General features: G+C 34.7%; 2 protein-coding genes across 2 annotated transcripts; both read left to right on the forward strand.

The window, feature by feature from the left end:
• Positions 1 to 7,276: 7,276 nt before the first annotated feature.
• LOC145006720 (uncharacterized) lies at positions 7,277 to 9,061 on the forward strand. The gene is made up of 5 exons (XM_078965779.1): positions 7,277 to 7,712; positions 8,014 to 8,256; positions 8,330 to 8,425; positions 8,575 to 8,692; positions 8,778 to 9,061. Exons 1-5 carry the CDS (start codon positions 7,638 to 7,640, stop codon positions 9,059 to 9,061), a joined length of 816 nt encoding a protein of 271 aa, XP_078821905.1. The 5' UTR covers positions 7,277 to 7,637.
• A 471-nt stretch (positions 9,062 to 9,532) lies between these two features.
• Positions 9,533 to 12,813, forward strand: LOC145005617 (uncharacterized). Its single transcript, XM_078964728.1, has 5 exons — positions 9,533 to 10,737; positions 10,818 to 10,983; positions 11,341 to 11,505; positions 11,582 to 11,734; positions 12,374 to 12,813. Exons 1-5 carry the CDS (start codon positions 9,587 to 9,589, stop codon positions 12,584 to 12,586), a joined length of 1,848 nt encoding a protein of 615 aa, XP_078820854.1. The 5' UTR covers positions 9,533 to 9,586; the 3' UTR covers positions 12,587 to 12,813.
• Positions 12,814 to 16,042: the final 3,229 nt, after the last annotated feature.

Genomic DNA, 16,042 nt, shown 5'->3' on the forward strand with positions numbered 1-16,042 from the left:
TTTACTAAATTTGGAGATGTTGTGTTTGATGTCACGTATATGACAAAAAAATTCAAGATGCCTTTTGCTCCATTTACTAGGGTGAACCATCATGGACAGTCTATACTTTTTGGTGGAGCGTTTCTAGAAAACGAAAATAAAGAAAATTGTGTATGGTTGTTTGAGCATTTCCTAAAATGTATGTTTAGCAAATATCCGAAGGCTATTATTAATGATCAGGACAAAGCTATGGGTAATGCAATAAAAAAAGTGTTTCTAAACTCCCAACGTCGCTTTTGTGCATGACATATAAAAAAACATGAATTGGAACACCTTCGACCGTACATTGCCCGCTATAGTGATTTTCAAGAATCATATAAAGAATGTGTAATGAGTGACACAACGGAAGAACTTGAAACAAGGTGGGAAGTTATATGTGATAAGTATAAACTCGAAAGCAATTGTTGGATAACTGAGATGTATAACCAACAAATACATTGGGCTAAAGCCTTCTTAAAGGATATTTTATTGGTTGGTATGACAACAAGTGAACACAGTGAGAGTATTAAATCATTTTTAGAGGAATTTGTTAACTCCAGTACCATGTTGAATGAATTTTTAGTACAATATGACAAAGCAATTAAAACCCGAAGGGCAGCCGAAGAAGATGAAGACTTCAAGACTATGAACTCGAGGTCGGTCCTTTCCTCTGTGCATCCAATCAAAGCTAAAGTATATGAGTGTTATACTAGAAAGTTTTTTGATATTTTCAAAAAATAATGGATAGAAGCTACTAGCAATTTAACTCATGAGACTCTAAGCAAAAGTAAAGAAGAAATCAAGTATCGAGTTGGGCAACTGAACTTTGACAAAAAACTATTGGCAAATTATTACCTTTTGTTTGTCAAATAAGATGCATGTCACATGTTCTTGTTCTAAGTATGAGACATGTGGGATTTTATGCAAACATAGTCTCTATGTGATGAAGAAAAGGCATGTTAACACACTTCCGAGTTACTATATTTTACCTCGATGGACCCTTAATGATAGATACAAGGTGGGTAAGAGTATCGAACTCGAAGAAATGAATAACGGAAATGGGGTCAGTGCTTTCACGTTATGGTGTGTCCGTTCAAATATTAATAAAGTAATTGAACAAGTAAAAGACTCCCCTTCAGAAATAGAAAATGTCAATAACGTATTGATAAAGCGTATTGATAAAGCTCTTACAAGACCAAGCAATCCGGATAAAAACCTCTCCCAGTTGAGAACGTATCTCAAGGTTCTTATGTGAGAATTTCACAAGTCGATATGATTCCTCAGTTATTTGTCCGAGATCCTCTTGGTCTAACTAACACGAGAGGGCATCCGAAAATTACTAGTAGAATCAAGTATTCTTTAGAAGTGCCAAAAAAAACGAACATGCTCTTACTGTCAAGGATTGTGTCATTATGCTACTAGTTGTTCTAAAAGAAAGGTACTTATGGTATTAACTTACTTTATCATGATTTTACAGTTCTTATATTTAAATAATAAACTATTTATATTTTCATGTATCAGGTAGATGAATCCTTGCAAGATAAATAATGATGATATATGTAGTTGCTGTGAGAAAATGAAAAATGTAGATGCTTCATGACATTTTGTTTTTGTTGATGGTCCTCTTTTTTTTTCTTGTTTTGGACATAAACTATGTACTTTGTTGTTTTGGAACAAAAGTTTTGAATGGTTACTGCTATTATGTGTAAAAATGAAAATACGATGTTGTTATATGTTAAAAATGAAAGTAATGGGGTATTATGTGTAGAAAATGAATGTATAGGGGTATTATGTGTAAAAATGATAGTTTGATGTTGTTATATGTTAAAAATGAAAGTACGAGGGTATTATGTGTAAAACTTGAAAGTGTGATGCTATTATGTGTAGAAAATGAAAGTACAGGGGTATTATGTGTAAAAAATGAAAGTTTGTTTTTGTTATATGTTAAAAATGAAAGTATGTGGGATTTATGTGTAGAAAATGAAAGTATGGTGTTGTTATATGTTAAAAATGAAAGTACAATGATGTATTATGCAACAATCAAACCGGACGATTCATACCATTTATAAAAGTACATTGACATTAAATGGAAGTGAATACATTCAGATCCTCATACATTCAAAACAATTTAGAGCAAAGTAACCCAAATAGAAAAAGAAAATACAAGATCCATAGTATCACCAGAATCTTAGACACTTTTTTAGAACTTGAAGAATTCCCAGCTTCAGAGTTTTGTTCATTACTTTCTTCAATAACAACCTAGTCCTTAAGCTTTTTTTATTTGTGTATTCTTTCCTTTTTTAGAAACCACCACATCTACTGTAATAGAATCAGTATTTTCTTTCAAATCCTCTTGCTCTATTGCTTCCTGAACATTTGCATGCCATTTTAATGTCAGTTGAAATTTATTAAATTTTAGTTAAATGGAAATTACAGAAATGCTCTTGGAACCTCTCTGTGTCGTCTGGTTTCTTCTTCTCCTTGATATGATCTTCAATAACAAACAAACGCCTAGCAGACAATTTCAAGCCACTGGCCCCACTAGACATAGATTTCAAAGAGTTACGGGTTGTAGCTATTGCAATGTTGGGGTCCACTAACTGAGTTAAAAATGTTGCATGAAAAAATGAAAATACTTTTTCAGATGTTACATATATTACAAATTGCAATATTTACTCAAGAATTGCTTCTACTGCCTTCTTGATAGCCTTGTCATGATTTTTCAAACCAGTCCAACCATATGATCTCCATGGAACTCATCTGATCTTAACACCAACCCATGGATGGCATCACAATTTAGCAGCTTTTCCTTGAAATGTACCACAAAAAACACTTGTTGCTTATACCACTGTATGTGAGCCAGGATTTAGACCTTCATGTTTACATTTCAATTTTATTTGTAGGATTGTGTTTTCATAGAGCTCCAATGACTCACTAAAATAGATATATGATTCAAGATTAAAAGAAGATGATTTCCAGAATAAATCACCAATGCTAAAGAAACTATAATTTCTCCTTTTTGGCTTGCTTATAATGAAGTAGAAAAAGAATTTCTAACCTTGTAATGCTGATTCCTAATTTTGTGGCTTCTACTACTAAAATTGATTCAAAGACTGGTTTGCTATAGAAATTGATCATCAAGTAGGCTTTAAACAGTTTAGGAGGCTGTAGAAATAAAAAAGAATTAGATCAAGAACAAGAATTACGCCAAATTCGAATGTAAAGAATTTCTAACCTTGTAATGTCGATTCTTGATTTCGTGACTTCTACTACTAAAATCGATTCAAAGACCGGTCCGCACTAGAAATTGTTCATCAAGTAGGCTTTAACCCGGTTCACCATAAACGATAACGATGGGAAGGAGGCTGTAGAAAATCGACATAGGAAATGGATTGTTGAATTGCGGTTGTAAAATATGGAAATTTGGGGGATTCATGATTCACGCTTGAAATTGAAGCAATAATCCCGATGGGTCGACTATCTTCGTAACTGTGGGAATTATTGAGATGGAGTAATAGTTAAACCAAAAGGGAAGAAAGATATGATGATGGAAAAGAAAAACAATCTATGGAAAAGAAATATTTAGGGCATCAATTAGAAGCCAATCCAAAATTGACACATATACATTTCTTTATTCACACGTAAGATATTATAGTTACAAAAAACATCCTTATGATTTGGTTAAAATTACACATTTAATCTATATAGTTTCCTTAAAATTATTTGTTTAGTCCATAACAATCAAATACAATTCAAATATAATTCAATTAAAATACAACACCCTTATTTGCTCATCCATCAGCTCCTTTCATCGAAACCCACATCCCCACCGGTTGGCGTCCTCCGTGTTCGAATATCAATCTCTTTCCCATCTGTGACTGCCTGAACTCGAAAAGAAACCCACATATCCCTTTCGTGTATGGATTTTTCCCTAACCACCATCTCCCTCACGCTCTTGCAAACATTTAATGGATAAGCATCGATCCCCGATCGGCAACCCATATCCAGCGTATGCACCGACTTCTCCGCCTCCGACTACAATGCACCGACTTCGTTTTTTGCATCTGATCGTCGATTTGTAGAAAATGTAAAACGACTTTTATCATCGATTTAGTTTTCTTAATCAATCGATTTTTTTCTTTCGTCTCTATATCATCTGTTAATTTCAAAATCAGTTTATGTTTGTTCTTGATTTACGAATCGATCATCTGTTGAAATTGGTTGAAGGTTTGGAGATGGTGTTTGAGACTACAGGGGAAGAAGTGATTCTGCTTGTTGTGATTTCTTACTGACTGATTTCTCCACAAATTGTCGATACCTCAAATCCATAGATTGAAAGATAATTTGCATTTGTTTTCAAAATATACCATTTTCATATTTATCACTTTTTCTCCAAAAACATTCATTCTTCCCAAACACTAGTTTTGATTTCATTTAAGATTCTGATTTCAGGATTACATGAATTGTAACCCCCCGTTCCTGGTACGCATTTAAAACATTATTTTTTCTTCTTTTTTTAGAAGCTACTCGTCGAGTAGCAGCGGGTCAACACGCGAAGTTGGCGTGGCGACTCGACGAGTCCATATTCCGAACTCGGTGAGTCCGCCAGTCTGGATGAAGCCCTAATTTCTAGGGTGTGTACCTTATTTAAATGTCATTATAGCCCCAAACCAGCCTCCTTCACCTCTCAAAGACTTATTTCCGAAACCCTAGACTCCTTGAAGTGTGTGTGTGAGTGATCTTTGCCTTGTGAAGGAATTTTTGGTGCATTGTTGAGCAAGAAGAAGAAGGAGAATGTTGAAGAACTCAAGGAAGAAGAAGTAGATCCAGATTACACTCCTCTTTGGCCATCCTTTCTGGTAAAAAAGCTTTTACCTTGATTATTGTACTAATAGATCTAGTTTGTCCCTAAATTGATGGCTTTAAGCTTAAAAACCCCAAATCCCTAGTGATGAAGCTTTGTAATCGAGCCATATCTCGGATCTAGCCTCTCTTGAACTCCAGAAGCTCAAGAAGGCCACCTTTTGGCAGCCATAGCCTTGTTCTAGTCAAGTAACCTCCCTTAATAGCCAAGTTTGAGTGTTTTTGCTTCATTGCCTCTTAGATACACGTAAATTTAGCAACTTTACGTGTTCATATAGTCCCAGAAACCTAGATCTATGTATTGGATGCACCAAAACTGATTTGAATCGACTGAATAGAAACTGCATGCAAAGGACTCGGCGAGTCAGGACGCGAGTCCTTGATTCTCAGTTCAATAGTAGCAAGTCTGTTAAAGAGTGGAGTAAGGACTCAGTGAGCTAAGTCATGGATCTGAGTGTAGAGGGACTCGGTGAGTCTACGCCCAGACTCGGCGAGTCCAAGGCAATCTCCTTACCTGTAAGAACGGACTCGACGAGTTGTTCATACAACTCGACGAGTCACAGTCTAGACGTGTTCTTATGATGAAGGTAAACTCGACGAGTTGATCATCCAACTCGGCGAGTTGGATGAAGGTTGGCATGATAGCAATAAGGAAGGGGAACTCGTTGAGTTGTGGCTAAACTCGGCGAGTAGGGTCGGGTAAGGAAGTAGAAGGAAAGTTAGCGACTCGACGAGTTGGCGGCCCAATTCGGCGAGTCAGGTCAACGGATTGACTTTGACCAGGGGGTAAAATAGTTATTTTACCCTAAGATTAGTTATCGGTGTTTGATTAAGTGTATTTTAGGAATTGTAGTCGGGGAGTTACCGGGGCAGCAGTCAGACAGTTCCCGATCCGCGTTACAGCAAACATCATTACGAGGTGAGTCTTCCTTCCAGTAGGAACGGGTCTACGGCCACAATGTCGGCCCGTTTAGATAGCAGTAGTTCCGGACTGCGGTCCGATGCAGTAGTTCAGTATGCTTGATGTCTTTGTGATACATGCATGTTATGTGTTATGTGTTCCGGACTATGGTCCGATGCAGTATGTCGTATTTATGTTTATGTTATATGCTTTGACTATGTTATGATATGATCACTCAGTTCCGGACTTCGATCCGATGCAGTGGGTAAAGCCCTAGTTAGTTCCGGACTTCGGTCCGATGCAGTGGGCGAGGCCCTAGTTAGTTCCAGACTTCGGTCCGATGCAGTTTCGGACTTCGGTCTGATGCAGTGAGCGAGTCCCTAGTCAGTTTCGGATTTCGGTCTGATGCAGTAGGCAAGGCCCAGTATGTACTTACATGTTAATGTATGGGATGTGGTAGTTTGGGGGAATCCACTAAGCTTCGTGCTTACAATTTCAGTTTCTGGTTTCAGGTACTTCAGCTAGCAAAGGGAAGAGCTCAGGATGATGGCATGGTACACACCACAATTTAGCCTGGGAGATAGACTCTGATATTTGGATATGATTTTGACACTAGTTTCGACTTGATGAATTTATTATGACATTTTGAGATATACAAGTCATGGTTTTTATCTTTTGATATGTGATATTATGGTTTAGTAAAGTTTTCAAAAAAAAAATTTGGGTGGTATTTCGGGATGTTACATGAATTGACATTGGTTACATTTTGATTTAGGGATTTGATTTCTGGAAGTTTCATTTTTAGTTTTGATTTTGTTTTAGTCCAGGTGGTTATTGGTGATGGTTATAGGAGATTAATGATGTTGGAGGTTAAAGGGAAGGTAGAGGAAAACGAAAGGGTGTGGGGTTGGTGGTTAGTGTTCAATGAATCCCACAAAGCATTGAAAACAGATTCAAACTATGTACTTATGATAGTCTGATGTCTTTTGTTATATCTAAAAGCAAGGTCAAGCAAATTCAAAAAGTAGAAATTTGGAACGGTTAATATATAAATTATAAAGAAAGATGTTAGGGACCGAAAGTATAATTTTAACTAAATTTTAAGGATGATTTCATTAAATTACTCTAAAACCACGTTTTTGCCCTAATATTCATTTTCCATATAATTATTTCCTATATATATATATATATATATATATATATATATATATATATATATATATATATATATATATATATATATATATATATATATATATATATATATATGTATGTGTGTGTGAGAAATTTTAATTACAAAATTGTATTATAGACATTCTGTGCTTACTATAATTTTGCAACACATTAAAAAAGTAAAGTGATGACTAAAACGATAAATAGTTTTTAAAGGACTAATTCTATAAATAAATGTTTAGTTGAGGGTCTCTTTATGTAATTAGGTTTTATCATGAACGTGAAGCTTGCATGCGTTCTTTCTAGGATTTGGAACTCAAGAACACAAGCGCGCAATCGTCATGCACAATATGGGGCTTTTTCTTGTACATTATTATTGATAATTTCCCCAAAACTATACACATATAGGAAAATTCGCTTCGATTTTCTGGACTCTTTCGATTTAACGAAGTGAGTCCAGAAAATGGGACGCACGATAATATATTTGTCAATTGAATAATTCAAACAAGAAAAAAAAAAGTTGTGAATTGTGTTCGATTTGAATGTTCCTTATCTTTTCAATATTTTATTTGGTATCTTTTTGCATTAATTCGTTCAATTGTCCACCCTTAGGGTTCTTGTTCAACCTAAGTACTATTGAACCTAATGATTTAACCCAGAGTGATTACCAGTTTTTGTTGCGATGCCGCAAAAGGATTCATCTAAGTCCTGTGGATGCTTCGGCTCTCTTTTCGGAAAGAAACCTTCAGGATCTGGGGTAAGCTTCTTTAGAAGATCTTGTAATTATACATTTCAAATTCTCTTAGCTGCTTGACATATATACGCTCATAAAACTTATTAATTTCTAAGTCCTCCCTTACCTTTTTTTTTTTTTTAATATTCCTGCTGATTAAATGCAATTTAGTATGATTAGCTATAGATTATAACTTTTTTGTTGTGAATTCCATAGTACTAATCTAATAATGCACATAAGGTTTTTGATTAAAACCCCAATGGGTTCAAGGTTAAATTTGTACTTGTTATTCACTTTGCTGATTGACTTGTTATTGATCTGAAAGAAAGGGAAAAATACCTCGGAGAGGAGTAAAATCATTCGGGCAGCAAGTAATCACCTTTTGAGCAGTAGTAGGAAAAAGTCTGGATCACCAAAGAAGGTTCAAGTGTCCTCAAATGGGGTAGTTCAGAAGTCGGATGATGTAGCTGACAAATTGATCACAACATCTGAGCTTCAAAATAAGATCATAAGCTTTAGAGAGTTGCTTAATTTGCCTCCTTGCATCAGTGCTTTAACCATTATAGAGGTATAATCATTTCTATGATTACACAACTAAAATAAAAACGAAAATGCAACCTATTTCTATGTCTTATATGCAGTTGGTGAAAGACACCGTGAAAGAACTTCATAATTTATATCCTGATGTTGTGCAATGTGGTTCAGTGTCAGTGTCAGATTCAGGATCTATGCCTAAGGTTTGTTAATTGTTAAAATAGAATTGTGAATTTTTATAGACTTCAAAGTTTTGGTTTATAACTGACTTTGTAGGTAAATATGCTCAAAATTCTTTGCTAGCATTTCGTGCCATGTTTGATGCATAGTAATCAACCGGTTCTTTGAGTAGGCAATCAACGAGCTTTGTGAATCTATCAAGTCTCTTGGGAAGCATTTGACGCAAAGTGATGAATGGATGCTCGGATCCAAGAAAGATGATGAAGCTAATGGCGATTTGGAAAAATATGGTAAGTTGATTTTTTGTATTGAAATAAATGCAGCCATATAGATTATTGTGTGATATGGTTTTTGTGGCAATGGGAATTTATGTAGCTTTGGATTTGCTTGATGACATAATTAATGTGGCACAAGCGAGAATATTTAATAAAAAGGATACGGATGATGATAAACAAATAAAAGAAGAGGCTGACTCACCTTCTAGTTCATATGATGGGAAGTCTTCCAGAAGGTCAAATTTTGACAAAGAAAGATGTTCATCTTCATCAACAACCCCGACTTCAGTTCTTGCCGAGCTCCCAAATAACAAATCTGCAAAGGCATGCTCAAAAGTTACATATTCTTCACCTGTTCTCTTAGGCTACATTTGTTACACATGACATGGCTAGACAAACATTTTAGGGGTATTTTCGATGACGATGATAAGAAGGGCGTTCTTGTCTTTTTCCATAGACAACATATCGAGAGCAAGCCTCTGTTCTACCTTTTTGGTTTGGACAAAAATTACAACTTTTGTTCTATATTGACATCAGTCATAGTCCCTGTCCACTACATACCAAACAATGTATGACTTGTAATGTCATGTCACATAGGACATGACATAACATAACAGATTGTATTGTGTTTGATGTTGCTTCAGAGAGGGATTAGGACAGATATCAATGTAGGACAAAAGTTGCAATTTTTTGTCCAATCCAAAAAGATAGAAGAGAGACTTGCTCTCAATCAGTTGTCTATGGAAAAAGACGAGAATGTCATTTTCATCCTGATCGTTGTAGATAGCCCTAGAAAGCTTTGTCGAGTCCCATCCAAGTTCTGCCTGGTGTAACAAACGCAACCTTACAGCTCAACTTAAAGGTGTTGTGAAAGGAAAGGCTATTGATATTAAGTGTTTGTGATTGCAGATGGACCCTCATGTGGTACAAGTAAATATGGTGTCTGAAGTAGATGAAGATAATGGACATTCTGATAAAGATGAAGGGAAGAATAAAGATGGAAGTGGAAATTCCGATGGGCTTGTAAGAGCACATATGGAGATTTCTGTACCACCATCTGTGTTAAAATCAATTGTAGATGCTGAGAATATATTGATTCCTGCAACAACTTCACCATCATCATCTTCTGAAAGACCATCAATTTCAGCAACAATCATATCGCCACCACAACAGTTGTTGGTTTCAGAAGAAAGTCAGCCACCACCACAGCCAGGTGGCAAGTTGGAGATTTCACCACCACTGCCGCCTCCGCCTCCACCACCGCCACCACCACCAGATCTCTCGGTGGGAGAAAATGATATAACAACACCAGAGCCGCCTCCACCTCCGCCACCACCATCAATGGCAACAAGTAATACAACATTAGTGTCTGATCCACCACCTCCGCCACATTCACCAGCACCTCCACCACCACCGCCACCACCACCAGCAAAACCATCTATGCCTTCTTCTGACGATTCAACCCCACCTCAACAAGCTCCATTGCCAACACCATCACCACGTTCACCTGCACTTTCATCACCACCACGTATGACACCAGGACCACCACCTCCTCCACCAGCTCCCGCAGCATCCGGAAGCAATCCACCACCAGCTACACCAGCCCTCCCACCACTACCACCCTCGGCACCAGGCAATGCCATGCCTGCATCCCTAGGATCATGTCCTCCTTCACCATCTCCCACAGCATCCAGAAACATTCCACCACCACCACCGTCTAAAGGATCAGGTCCAGCACCACCACCACCACCACCATCGTCTGGAGGGTCAGTGCCAGTACCACTACCACCAGGACGACAAGGCAAAGGGGGTGGGGGTGCTCCACCACCACCACCTGCGGTTGGTGGCAGTGGAAAATTGCTACGTAAATCAGTTAGTAAACTGAAGAGATCATCTCAGATGGGATGCCTGTATCGTCAACTAAAAGCAAAGGTTGAAGGATCAAATTCAAAGGCTACAGGTAAATCACCACAAAAGAAAGGCAGTAAAGTCGGTGCTTCTGGTGGAAATGGAAAGCAGGGATTGGGAATGGCTGATGCACTAGCAGAAATGACAAAAAGGTGAACCAAAACGTAAAAAGTATTTATAATTTAATTTATAAACCTCTATCTGTTTATGTCTTTAACTTTGTTGTATTCAGATCATCTTACTTTCAGCAAATCGAAGAGGATGTAACAAAATATTCAGACGCCATTAAAGAAGTGAAAGTTGCCCTCGCATCTTTCCAAACATCAGACATGAACGAGCTGATAAAGTTCCACAAATATGTGGAATCCCATCTTGAGAAACTAACTGATGAAACACAGGTCTAGACTCTTACAATTAATCTAGGTCAACTCTTAATGTTTCATAGGCAATGTACTTTATCTTTCACCCATGATGACATCGTTCTTACGCCTCTTTACCCATAATGCGTATAAGTTTCAGGTTTCATATTGCTTTATTGCTCTTTCTCGGTTAAAAAAAATGGATGTATTTTTCTATTAGGGTAAAAAAAATGTAACCATGTTGCTACTTTGAGTAAAAATAAGGTAACATTTTAGAGGTTTCAAGTTACATAGTGTGATTACATGTATAAAGGACATTGCCTATATTGGTAGCAAGAGTAAAGTATGTTGCTCTCTGTAGCTATTGATCATGTTTTAAACACTCAAAATTACAAGGTTCTGGCACGGTTTGAAGATTTTCCTAGTAAAAAATTGGAAGGATTGAGAATGGCGGGAGCCCTATACTCAAAGCTAGATACGATTTATACAGATTTACAAAATTGGAAGATAGAGCCTCCTGTGAATGATCTTCTTGATAGAGTTGAGAATTACTTCAATAAGGTAAAGTCTAATGATCTCATATTCATGAAACTAATTTTGGTTTCTGTTGCTAACATGTTGAGAGTTTTGCGTGAAGATCAAAGAAGAAATTGATGCCCTAGACAGGACAAAGGACGATGAACTCAAGAAATTTAAAAGTCAAAAGATCCATTTTGATTTTGGTATACTTATTAGGATCAAAGAATCGATGGTGGATGTTTCCTCAAGCTGCATGGAATTGGCACTAAAGGTATTTCTCTCGACTCTCTTTTATATATTGTTGAGAAAATGAAAAAGAAAGAGAAAGAGAAAGAGGGCCTATTTCTTGTTCCCCATTAAAGGTTATTTCTTTTTGACTTAATGAGCTCAATGGATTAAGAACTTAATGTGAACATCTATACATAGTTATTTCTTTTTTACTTAATCTAGATGGAATGAATTAATATAATAAAAGGGCTAATTACTGATTTATGTAGTGGACTTACACTTCTTCACTGGTTTATGCAACCAATTTTGTAAAATAATGTATAAATTGTTAACAAATTTAAACATGACCATATAAATTGGTAAAAATTGCAACTTCATTACATTATTAAGTGTTTTTATCCATTTTATAAATCATGAATACACTATATCCCATAATAAAGATTGTAAATTAAAAAAATTTATGTTGTAATACATATGTACAAGCTTAGTTAAAACATGTAAATGCATTGCTATAATCGGTAAAGGAACGTAAGTACAATGTTATTATGGATAAAAAAACAAGTACATTGCTCATATTGATACAAAAAAGGTAAAGTGTGTTGTCGTTTGTTGCAATTTTTGGCTTTGTGCTATATGTATATGATCATACTCAAACCAATGATGTCATTTGGTATTGGAATAGGAAAAAAGAGAGACAAGTTCATCCAAAAAGAATGAAAAAAAAGAGACAAGTTCCTCCAAAAAGAATGGCAAAAAAACAGATTCGGGGAAAATCCTTTGGAAGGCATTCCAGTTTGCGTTTAGGGTCTACTCGTTTGCAGGCGGACAAGACGAACGTGCTGAAAACTTAACAAAAGAGATCGCACAACAAATACAAGCCGAGACTTTGCAGTAGTATTTATCACTCTACGGGAAACAAGAGCTATAGTTGACATGTATATATACATCGTAGCATAATATCAAGCCATTTGAGGCGCTTGATAAGACTCACATAAGAGCTTTGGGGTTGAGCAATGTGTTATGCTAGGCTTATGTGCATAGTGTCCTATATGTAAACAAATTTTTGGACACTCTTGTGTATAAAATTAACTTTCATCATCATAATCTACACTTGATACATTTGGTTGCGTCTATTTCCCTTATTTGGTGGTTTCTAAGCTATCAATAACAATTAGGGGTGAGGGGGGTTGGATGTGTATGTCGGTTTTCACTAGCTAGCGATGTTCAAGAATATATATATATATATATATATATATATATATATATTCTATTTTTTTAATTTTGTAATTGTAGTGTTAATTTTATTTCGTAATTATTGGGATGAAACAATTAGGGACACTAAATGGAGTTGCATCTTTAATGGGTTTTTCCCTTTTTATTGCCTCGCGTACAATATATATTCCTTTTCATGTGTTTCTAGTAGCTTCACTTACAAACCCAACTTTGGCTTTTACCAAGTCTTGATGTTGTATTCTTTTGATTGGTTTCTTGCTTATATCCTCAAATAAATATATTGATTCCTTGCAATAAAAAACAAATACAAATAAGGTGGTTCAAATTCAACGTATAGAAATCCCTAATAAAATATAATGATGTTCACTTATTAAGTAGATATAACTAATATGCTATTAAGGGGTTGTTTGATACGCCTCTTACTACAAGAGGTTGAATTTGACTTGGTTAAGTCGTTTGATACCACAATTAGAGGATTTGAAAACCGATTTGATGTTATAGCATCATATGTGCCTCTTACTGTTGTTTGATACCACAATTAAAAGAGTGATTCGATTATATAGCATCTGATGTGCCTCCACTTGCTGGTCAATAAAAAGTTAGAACGTGTAAAGACAAGCTAGCTAGATGGGGAGTGTCACGATATACCAAAATGCAAAAAAAAAATCACACTAGAAAAAACAACTATATGTATAAAAAGGCATTATTATATTATATAATTAAAATAAAAGCTAATAAACTTATATTTGATTTAGAATTTCTTTTGAATCTTTACTCCTAATAAAAACTTCTCCTAGAATTTACTTGTCCAATTTTTAAACTAACAATCAGCCATGTGGCATTATGTGAATCAATTAACACAAAATTTTCTGCCCATATACACATTTCGTCAATCCATATTGAAAACATTTTAAAAATTGAAAATTCCATATTTAAGACTAAGATAAGATATTCCATATTGAATTGAAGATTAAAGAATTGAAGATTTTGTATCCCTTAAATTCAGCAACCAAAATTGATGTTGATCAATTATCTTCCAATCTTCCAATTCAAATATACCATAAATCCCGGAAAATCAGTTTCAAAATAAATGCATATGCATATATTAATGATTAATGATTATCAGTTCCTAAAATCAATTTTGTTTGCAAAGAGGATTATATTTCAAACAATCTTTTATGACATTCTCTCTGATTTCTGATGAGTTCCATGGAATAGGAAAAACTAAGAAAAGTCGATGGTAATAACAAAAGGTTTGTGCTTTATTTCAATTGCAACCTATTTATATTGTTTTTTAGTTATCATTCATTTACATGTTTGTATTTTTGTGTGTGTATGTATGCTTAATTTACAGTTAAGAAACTAATGTGTATGTTTCTGACTCATCATTTGAATTTTTATGAAAAACAAATTTACAAAAATAGGGTTTGGTTTTCTTGCCAGAATGATCACACTTCAATGTTTCAAATAACTACAATGGCTCTAATATTAATTCCAGTTTAATGTCCTAATATTGCAACAGTAAAATGAAAGTAATATTCAAAAAGGATATATCGAGTATGATTGAGCATAAGTTCTCCCTTTATTCATCTGGTAGAAGTTTTTTCATAAAGTCTCCTTTTAAAATAACTTTTAAGAAGTGCCATGTTATTTAGTCATCTATTTTTGTTCTATTTTACTCAAATATTCTAATTTTGTTAAAGTCTAATTATCATAATATAGCATCATACTTTTCTTATGTAAAACTATTATAACATAAAGTTTAGTTTTTTAACCTTTTTTAGTCTAAGGGTGGATGATCTGGTGCAATAAAAAGATTAAAGGGAAAAATGTCAATCTGGTCCTTTCGTGGCTCTTACTAAATTCTCCACCATACACTCCGTGTACAATGCTCTCTTTTCTGTTTTTATTACTTTGTTTATGTTTTTAATTTTTATATTTTTTATTCAAGGATGAACATGTCAATAAAAAGAATGATGAATCAGATCTAGGGATGAATCACATGTCTTTCAAAAAGTGTACATATATAATTCGCATACAAGAATTATCGAACAGAGTTATCTACTCTAATATTCTTACTTAAATATTCATATTTTGTTAAGTTTTTATTTTCTATATTTTTTATTCAATTTTACCATTTTGACCTTTTTCACATATATTGTGTTTAGTCATCGACCGTTTCTCTTTTTATTCATTTGTTTATATTTTTATTATACGTTTATAATAACTTTTCAGAAGTACCATGCTATTTAGTCATTTGTTTTTTATTCCATTTTACTTAAATATTCTTATTTTGTTAAAGTCTAATTATCATAATATAACATCATAATTGTCTTATTATAATATAGCATCATACTTTACTCAAATATCATCCACCATAATGCTCTCTTTTCTGTTTTTATTCATTAGTTTATGTTTTCTATTTTTATATTTTTTTATTCAAGGATGAACTGGTTCAATATATACTATTAGAGATGATTTCACTAATACTCTCTTGTAGTGACCATTTATTTTGCATCGAACTTACATAGAGAAGTATGGTATTGTAGAGATATGTCTGCAACAAATATCATTGTAATAGTTGATTTTAATGTAATAAGGGGTGATTTGAGTATCAAGGTTCATGTCATAAGCAGATTTCTTTCTACAACAAGCATGAAATATGGTCCATTGAATTAATCTTGGTTGATGAACAAGTATGTTACATATATATATATATATATATATATATATATATATATATATATATATACATACATACTAGTCATTTACCCGCGCCAAGCGACGGGTGTGAATCCACAGGATTTGCTCATGTTCCATGTCTCATGAATGGTAAAACTTGTCTGAAATCACCTACGAAAACCATTATCTTTCCATCAAATGTGAGCTTCACCGCATTGATATCTTTCATTATACAATCAACCGCTTCCAACACATTTATTTTTTCCATCGTCGTTTTGTCCTGCATATTACTTTTGCAGTCCGAAGTAGTTGGGCAGTACCACTTTGTCCGGTAATCTTGTAGACTATTTTCAAGATCCAGAGGAATTTTAAAGCATGAGTGAGATGTGTTCCCTTAGACAGGTTATTAACCACAACATTTAAAGCAGTCGCGAGT

This window comes from Lactuca saligna, chromosome 7 (assembly GCF_052625555.1).
Source record: "Lactuca saligna cultivar CGN05327 chromosome 7, ASM5262555v1, whole genome shotgun sequence".
In the NCBI taxonomy this organism is placed as follows: domain Eukaryota; kingdom Viridiplantae; phylum Streptophyta; class Magnoliopsida; order Asterales; family Asteraceae; genus Lactuca; species Lactuca saligna.

What these genes read in the sequence shown, in the direction of transcription:
- LOC145005617 (XM_078964728.1), top strand. Translation starts at nt 9,587, where the DNA reads ATGGACCCTCATGTGGTACAAGTAAATATGGTGTCTGAAGTAGATGAA. An exon ending in TTGAGAATTACTTCAATAAG is followed by an intron (nt 11,506 to 11,581) that starts GTAAAGTCTAAT and finishes TTTTGCGTGAAG; the next exon opens with ATCAAAGAAGAAATTGATGC. An exon ending in GCATGGAATTGGCACTAAAG is followed by an intron (nt 11,735 to 12,373) that starts GTATTTCTCTCG and finishes GTATTGGAATAG; the next exon opens with GAAAAAAGAGAGACAAGTTC.
- LOC145006720 (XM_078965779.1), top strand. Translation starts at nt 7,638, where the DNA reads ATGCCGCAAAAGGATTCATCTAAGTCCTGTGGATGCTTCGGCTCTCTT. An exon ending in AGAAACCTTCAGGATCTGGG is followed by an intron (nt 7,713 to 8,013) that starts GTAAGCTTCTTT and finishes TTGATCTGAAAG; the next exon opens with AAAGGGAAAAATACCTCGGA. An exon ending in TGGCGATTTGGAAAAATATG is followed by an intron (nt 8,693 to 8,777) that starts GTAAGTTGATTT and finishes GAATTTATGTAG; the next exon opens with CTTTGGATTTGCTTGATGAC.